The sequence below is a fragment of the Gekko japonicus genome, unplaced genomic scaffold, assembly GCF_001447785.1.
Source record: "Gekko japonicus isolate JY-2015 unplaced genomic scaffold, Gekko_japonicus_V1.1 scaffold1553, whole genome shotgun sequence".
Taxonomy (NCBI): Eukaryota; Metazoa; Chordata; class Lepidosauria; order Squamata; family Gekkonidae; genus Gekko; species Gekko japonicus.
This window is the reverse complement of record NW_015160257.1, coordinates 340,070-348,610: the sequence shown is the minus strand read 5'-3', so window position 1 is coordinate 348,610 and position 8,541 is coordinate 340,070. Positions and strand designations below refer to the sequence as shown.

Here is an 8,541-nt window from a genome sequence, read left to right as displayed (position 1 = left end):
GGTGGAACGAGCTCCCGGAGGAGATCAGGGCCCTGCGGGACCTCATGCAGTTCCGCAGGGCCTGCAAGATGGAGCTCTTCCGCCAGGCGTTCAACTAGGAGCCGCCCCAGGGAGAAACGCCCTGCCCCCTGTTTAAATCCTAAAGCAGCCTGAGCCAACCGCACAATATTAGATCAGGATCGACCACTAGGAAGGCTGAGCGCCCTCCCAAATGGAATGCTAAACTGTTATCTGTTTAATGGTATCTGGATTATTATTGTTAGCACCTTTTAATGTTGCAATTGCTATATGGCTTTTATGATCTGTATTCTATTTGTTGCTGTTTTTATTTTGTCGTAAGCCGCCCTGAGCTGGAAATGGCTGGGAGGGCGGGGTATAAATTTAACAAATAAATAAATAAATAAATTTCTGCAGTCAGCAAGTCTAATCTGTGTAGGCAGGCAAGGTCTCTTGTTGTATATTCCGAGCAGAGCAAAAGTAAGGCAGCCACACGTGTGTATCTAGTTCAGGGAAACTTTACTAAAGAAAGCAAAGGACACTGGAGGAGAAGATAACAACATCCTGACTCACTAGTTCTAAGCTCCATCTTGTTGGTCTGACTGCGAAACACAGGAGAGAGAAAGTTCCCCCCAATGCCTCCCACTCCCTGCCTTCGAACCAAGCGGCAACGAGCACTCCAGTAAAATTGATCAGCCCAGGGCTATTCCACAGCTCACTTCATCAGGAATATTGTCACCCTCTCTCCGGTGGGAAATACGAGCCTAAGATCTAATTGGTCTTAAGCTAATTAGCTTAACATTAGCATGCATAAACAAACAGGTTAACTCTTTCGTGACTGAAGGAAGTGAATCTGAAATACTCCAACACCCCTACACTTTTACCATTAGGATTTATCGGATTTGAATGCAGCTTCCAAGGAACACACACACACACACAAAGCTGGCTTCTACTGCGTCAGACACACCCCACCTGGGTCCATCAAAGTCAGTATTGCAGAAGCCCTCCAGGGTCTCAGGTAGAGAAAGATCTTTCCCATCGCCAGCTGCCTGGTCCTTTTAGCAGGAGATGCTTCTGGGGACTGAACCTGGGACCTTCTGCGTGCCAAGCAGAGGCTCTGCCACTGAGCCACAGCCCCTCTTTACAGCTCTCCAGGGTCTCAGGCGGAGGTCTTTCCCATCACCTCCTGCCTGGTCCTTTGAACTGGAGATGCCGGGGATTGAACCTGGGACCTCCTGCGTGCCAAGCAGAGGCTCTGCCACTGAGCCACAGCCCCTCTTTACAGCTCTCCAGGGTCTCAGGCGGAGGTCTTTCCCATCACCTCCTGCCTGGTCCTTTGAACTGGAGATGCCGGGGATTGAACCTGGGACCTCCTGCGTGCCAAGCAGAGGCTCTGCCACTGAGCCACAGCCCCTCTTTACAGCTCTCCAGGGTCTCAGGCGGAGGTCTTTCCCATCACCTCCTGCCTGGTCCTTTGAACTGGAGATGCCGGGGATTGAACCTGGGACCTCCTGCGTGCCAAGCAGAGGCTCTGCCACTGAGCCACAGCCCCTCTTTACAGCTCTCCAGGGTCTCAGGCGGAGGTCTTTCCCATCACCTCCTGCCTGGTCCTTTGAACTGGAGATGCCGGGGATTGAACCTGGGACCTCCTGCGTGCCAAGCAGAGGCTCTGCCACTGAGCCACAGCCCCTCTTTACAGCTCTCCAGGGTCTCAGGCGGAGGTCTTTCCCATCACCTCCTGCCTGGTCCTTTGAACTGGAGATGCCGGGGATTGAACCTGGGACCTCCTGCGTGCCAAGCAGAGGCTCTGCCACTGAGCCACAGCCCCTCTTTACAGCTCTCCAGGGTCTCAGGCGGAGGTCTTTCCCATCACCTCCTGCCTGGTCCTTTGAACTGGAGATGCCGGGGATTGAACCTGGGACCTCCTGCGTGCCAAGCAGAGGCTCTGCCACTGAGCCACAGCCCCTCTTTACAGCTCTCCAGGGTCTCAGGCGGAGGTCTTTCCCATCACCTCCTGCCTGGTCCTTTGAACTGGAGATGCCGGGGATTGAACCTGGGACCTCCTGCGTGCCAAGCAGAGGCTCTGCCACTGAGCCACAGCCCCTCTTTACAGCTCTCCAGGGTCTCAGGCGGAGGTCTTTCCCATCACCTACTACCTGGTCCTTTAAAGCACAGATGCTGAGAACTAAACCTGGGACCTTCTGCATGCAAAGCAGGGTTTCTTCCACGAAGCCACAGCCCCTTCAAAAGAAAACTCTGAGGGTATTTTGCCATTTTAGAAAAACAGTATTATAAAACAGAGAACTGCAAGCCAGCTGTTAAAACCATTAGCAATCCACAGTTGACAGTTAAGACAGCCACTCCAGCCCTCTCAGGAATGCTCCATCTCTGACTATATAAAACAAATTTGGCATCTAAGGGGAGGCAATAGGTTGCCAACATCCAGGTGGGGGCTGGAGATCTCCCAGTATCACAGCTGATCTTTGGACTGCATAGATTGCTTATTTATTATTTATTGGAAACATTTAGTCCTCCTGGAGGAGGAGGAGGAGGAGGAGGAGATTGGATTTATACCCCATGGCCCTTCACTACCCGAAGGAGTCTCAGAGCGGCTTACAAACTCCCTTCCCTTCCCCTCCCCACAACAGACACCCAGTGAGGTAGGTGAGGCTGAGAGAGCTCTTTTGAGGACTGCCCTTGAGAGAACAGCTCTGAAAGAACTTATGACTGACCCAAGGTCACACCAGCAGCTGCATGTAGTGGGGAATCGAATTGAAGGACTTTCCCCTCCCTAAGCCCCACACTCCCAGGTTCTGCCCTGAAATCTCCAGGTATTTCAGGAGCTGGTGATCCTAGGAGGCAAAGTAGCGCTGAAGAAGGGAGGTGTACATTTTCGGATGTTTCTCTCAAGGCCCTCCTCCGCAAGGGAGAAGTCAGTGATCCTCAGTTCCCTCTCCATAAAATGGGCATGATAGCAGTCCACTTCAGGCTCCTCCCCTTGATCTGGCAGGAGAACCAATGGCTGTGTCTGTGGGCGGAGCCATGCTGAGGCCCGGAGGCTACAACACTACCCTTCCGGCTGCAGTCTGAAGTTGTCTGATGCAAAATGCTGTGTCACTGTCTCCAGACAGCCCTTGGCTCCCCCTGACGGCTCAAAACACCACCAGGCCGGGCCCGAGTCTTCGCCAAGCTCACCCGCCGACCAGACTGTCCCTGGCTCAAGTCCCAGCTGAGCCCGACAGGAACCCTGAAAGCGGGAAACGGGCCTCAAAGCTGGCCAAGGGGGAAGAGGAAACCTGCTGACCCCATGAAGCCCAGCCGGTCCCAGCCAGGGCCCTATTATGACATAAGCCATGATGGAAGACCACCACCTCCCCTCCTGGGAGAAACATCCAGGGGAGAGGGAGGCAGAAGGACCCCCGCACCCCGGGAGCCAAGGAGGTCGGCCCTCCCAGGTTGCCAATTTTCCATCTTTGGCAGACGGGCCTGATCCTGGGGAAAGACGCCTCTATGGGAGCAGATCTCAGCCGTGGGAACGCCGAAAACTTATGCGATGCCTCCGCAGGACAGTCTGTCCCCAGGCTTAGGACGGCACCGGCCCGAAGCCGTCCGAAGGGCCCGGCCGTGGGGATCGACCTCGGCACCACCTATTCCTGTGTGGCCATCTGCCACAAGGGCAAAGTGGACATCATCGCCAGCAGCTACGGCAATCGAACCACCCCCAGCTGCGTGGCTTTCACGGACAGGGACCGCCTCGTGGGAGAAGCGGCAGAGGCGCAGAGGGGCCTCAACCCAGAGAACACGGTCTTTGGCGCCAAGCGGCTGATTGGGCGTAAGTACGACGACCCTGCGGTGCAGAGCAGTATGAACCACTGGCCCTTCCAAGTGGTCAGAGCTGGGGAGAAGGTCCAAGTGCAGGTGTCGTACAGAGGGGTGGAGAAGGCCCTTTATCCCGAGGAGATCTCGGCCATGGTGCTGACCAGGCTGAAGCAGGTGGCCGAGGCCTACTTGGGCCGCCCAGTCTCTCAGGCGGTCATCACCGTCCCGGCCTACTTCAACGACGCCCAGCGCCAGGCCACCATCGACGCCGCGGCAATTGCGGGGCTCAAGGTGCTGCGTCTGATCAACGAGCCCAGCGCGGCCGCCATCGCCTACGGCCTGAACGCCGGCACCCACTGGAAAGCCAAGAGAAACATCCTCGTCTTCGATCTCGGCGGGGGGGCGTTTGACGTGTCCGTCCTCTCCGTCCACGATGGCGTCTTCGAAGTGATGGCCACCACGGGAGATACCCAGCTGGGGGGAGAGGATTTCGACCGACGGCTGCTGGACCACCTCGTGCTGGAGTTCAAGAAGAAGCACAAAGAGGACATCGGCCAGAGCGACAAGGCCCTGCAGAGGCTGAAGGTGGCGTGTGAAACGGCCAAGCGCGCCTTGACGTCCAACGTGAGGGCCACCGTCTCGGTCGACTCCCTCTACAAGGGAGTGGATTTCTCCGTCACGATCACCCGGGCCTGCTTCGAAGACCTGTGCGCCGACCTCTTCCAGGCCACTGTGGAGCACGTGAAGAGGGCGCTGGAGGATGCCCGGATCAAGAAGACCCAGGTCCACGACATCGTCCTCGTGGGAGGCTCCACTCGCATCCCCATGATCCAGAACCTTCTGTCGAAATTCTTTGACGGGGCGGAGCTCTGCAAGAGCATCAACCCCGAGGAAGCGGTGGCGCACGGCGCAGCCATCCAAGCAGCCATCTTGACCGGCCACAGGTACCAGAACCTGGAGAATCTTCTTCTCTTGGACGTGACCCCAATTTCTCTAGGACTGGAGACCGTCGGGGGTGTGATGGACGTCGTGGTCAAGCGCAACTCCCCCATCCCCACCAAGGAGACCAGAAACTTCTCCACCACCGAGGACAACCAAACCAGCCTTTTCTTGCAAGTCTACGAAGGGGAGCGAACGCTGACCAAGCACAACCATCTCCTGGGAACGGTCACCCTGAGCGGCCTCCAGTCCGCTCCCCGTTGCATGCCGGTCATCGTGGTCACCTTTGCCATCGACCACAACAATATCCTCACCGTCTCCGCTATGGAGAGGAGCACCGGCAACAGCAATCAGCTGGTCATCGCAGACACCCGCGGGCGGCTGGACAGAGAAGAGATGGAGCGCATCCTGCAAGAGGAGGAAGAATACAGGGAGCAGGAGAAGGCGGAGCAGGAGAAGATGGAAGCCCTGAATTCGCTGGAGTCCTCCACTTTCCAGCTCAAGAGGGCTGCCGAGCAAGGGAAGTCGCTAGACGATCGAGCCAAGAGGAGGGTGCTGGAGATGTGCGAGGAGACCGCCCAGTGGCTGGAGGAAAACCGGCTGGCCCCCAAGAAGGAGTACGAGGAGAGGAAGAGGGAGCTGGAAGACGTGTGCTACTCCATCATCACGCACTTTAGCCAGGAGGACGAAACAGAGTGGAAATGCCAAAGCAGGTAGTGGAGCTCATTAAAGGAAAAGAATAGTGTGGATGGGGAACATGTCTGGCTACTTCAGGGGAGGGGGACTCGGGGATGTGGACACACCAAAGAGCGCGTTCCCAGCCACCCGCTGGCTTCCGTGGCACTGGTGGATCTTAAGAACGTAAGAACATGAGAGGAGCCAGTGTTGGATCAGGCCAATGGCCCATCCAGTCCAACGCTCTGTGTCACACAGTGGCCAAAAATACCAGGTGCCAGGAGGTCCAGCAGTGGGGCCAGGACACCAGAAGCCCCTCCCACTGTTGCCCCCCCCCCAAGCACCAAGAATACAGAGCATCACTCGCCCCAGCCTGAGAGTTCCTATCTATAGCTTGTGACTCATAGCCACTGATGGACCTCTGCTCCATATGTTTATCCAGTTCCCTCTTGAAGTTGTCCATGCTTGTAGCTGCCACCACCTCCTGTGGCAGTGAATTCCATGCGTTAATCACTCTTTGGGTGAAGAAGGACTTCCTTTTATCCGTTCTAAGCCGACCGCTCAGCAATTTCATGGAGTGCCCACGAGTTCTTGTCTTGCGAGAAAGGGAGAAAAGTACTTCTTTCTCTACCTGCTCTATCCCACGCATAATCTTGTAAACCTCTTATCAGGTCACCCCTCAGCCGTCCTTTCTCCGAGCTAAAGAGCCCTAAGCGCTTCAACCTTTCCTCATAGGGAAAGTGTTCCAACCCTTTGATCATTCTAGTTGCCCTTTCCTGCACTTTTTCCAATGCTATAATATTCTTCTCGAGGTGTGGTGACCAGAACTGTACACAGTATTCCAAATGAGGACGTATCATCGATTTATACAGGGGCATTATGATACTACTGGCTGAGGTGGGAGTTGCCGCCAAACTTTTTCCTAAAAGAAAACTGGAAGCCACGTGTGGTGATTCAGGTAAAACGATTCTGAGAAAAGGCAAAGGTCTTTCAGGGGTGAGGTTTCTCACATGCCTTGCATTCTTTCTCTCTTTTTAAAGTTGAAAATGGAGGTCACTTCATCGCATGGAGCCGCGCCACAAAATGGGCTGATTGTCCAGTTCAATGATCAGGCCTTCCTCTGCCAGGGACTTGGCATTTCCCCGGGTCTTGTGCAGCCAGAGGGGAGAGCGCATGGTTTTCTTTCCTTCCATTTAGCCTTCCACTCCTTTGTGCCGGTATGCTTGTTAACAGTCTTGAGGGCTAGAAACTCTGATGTCAGAATCTCTGATTTGCAAGAGCAGGTTAATCGCCAAGCACTTGGAGGGGAGGAAGTGCCTGCTAATAGTTCTCGTGTCGGGGCGTAGCAGAGGGTCAGAAGATGGTGCCGAAACGGACAAGGTGGCAGGGCAGTCTGATATTTGGGTAGATCACAGGCCCGGTGTGGCCCAGCACACACGCACTCACATACAAACACAGAGTAATTGTGCACCAGACTGGTTTTGAAAGCCGTACCTGAGCTTGCGGCCTACACACCCACTGACACACACACACACACACACACACCACCCCTTGGCACGCTCTCTGCGGGGCGCAAGGGATTTATTTGTCAGTTTGTGCCCGGCCTTTTTCTGCAATGGGACCCGGAGTGGCTTGCAAGAATATTTCTCCCCTCTTCCATTATATCTGCACAACAACACCCCTGTGGGGTAGGTCAGGCTGAGAGTGTGTGATTGGCCCACAGTCACCTGGCCAGCTTTTGTGGCAGAGTGGGGGTTCAAACCCGAGTCTCCAAAATCCCAGTCCAGCCCCCCAGCCACTACACCACATTGGGAAGCTGGGGAGACAGATGGCGCTGCGTGTCTGGGGGGGGGCGTGAGCCATGGCCTGGGTGGGGCTGTGCTCCTCTTCGCCTCTGCAGCTTCCTGTTGTCCTGGCAGGAGGAAAAGCCCAGAGCAGCTCCCAGCTACAGGATCCTGGCTGTTGTTCTGGAATGAGACTGTGGGTGGTCTGTAAAGCCACTTTGGTGGTGCCTTCCAGCAGGGCCGGCCCTTCCTAATGCGAACACGCACAATTCCTAATCGCTTCTGGTTCAGTAGGCTGTCGGCACTTTATCCCGGGAACCCCAAGCCAGTTGGGTGTAGTGGTTAAGTGTGCGGACTCTAATCTGGGAGAACCGGGTTTGATTCCCCACTCCTCCACTTGCACCTGCTGATGTGACCTTGGGTCAGTCACAAGCTCTGGCACAGCTGTACTTGAAAAAGAGCAGTTTGTGTCAGAGTTCTCTCAGCCCCACCCACCTCACAGGGTGGCTGTTGTGGGGAGGGGAAGGGAGAGGAGTTCGTAAGCCACTCTGAGACTCCCTTGGGTAGTGAAGGGTGGGGTATAAATCCAATTTCTTCTTCTTCTTCTTCTTCTACTTCCACCAGGGGGACTTGGGCAACTGCCGAGGGTGCCAGTTACGGAGGGGTGCTGGAGCCCTGTTGGTGATAGGGTTGCCAGGTCCAAACTAGCCACAGGTGGGGGAGGGGGGGCGTAGGGTTGTCACATCCAGGTTGGGAAACTCCTGGAGATTTGGGGATGGAGCCTGGGGAGGACAGGGACCTCAGGGGGACACAATGCCATACAGTCCCCCCCTCCAAAGGCAGCCCTTTTCTCCAGGGGAACTGATCTCTGTCGTCTGGAGATGAGCTGGAATTCACTGCACATCCCCAGGTCCCACCTGGAGGCTGGTATCCCTAGTGGGTGCCCTGGCTGCCCACCTCTGGCATTGAGTTCTGCCCCAGGAAGCGCCACAGCCCTGGTGGACTGGCCATGGGGGAGGCCCCTCTCTCCCTCCCTCTGTTGGGGGCAGAGGTGGGGGGGTGCCAGCTCTGGGTCGGGGAGTTCCTGGAGGATTTGGGGGTGGAGCCTGAGGAGGATGGGGTTTGGGGAGGGGAGGGACTTTGGCGGGGTGCAACGCCACAGAGTCCACCTTCCAAAGCAGCCATTTCCTCCAGGGGAACTGATCTCTGTCACCTGGAGATCAGTTGCAGTCCCAGGAGATCTCCAGCCACCACCTGGAGTTTGGCAACTCTATCCATAGGCAACCTCTTCCTTCTTCCCTGTGGCATGGGGTGAAGAAGGTGGGCA

At 55.8% G+C, this 8,541-nt stretch overlaps 1 protein-coding gene across 1 annotated transcript; it reads left to right on the top strand.

The window, feature by feature from the left end:
- Positions 1-3,612: 3,612 nt before the first annotated feature.
- LOC107113195 (heat shock 70 kDa protein 1-like) lies at positions 3,613-8,327 on the top strand (the record flags this gene model as incomplete). Its single annotated transcript, XM_015414494.1, is given in 3 exon segments — positions 3,613-5,426; positions 7,168-7,270; positions 8,271-8,327. Coding segments are annotated over 3 exon segments (1,725 nt in total), but the record flags the coding sequence as incomplete, so codon positions are not given.
- Positions 8,328-8,541: the final 214 nt, after the last annotated feature.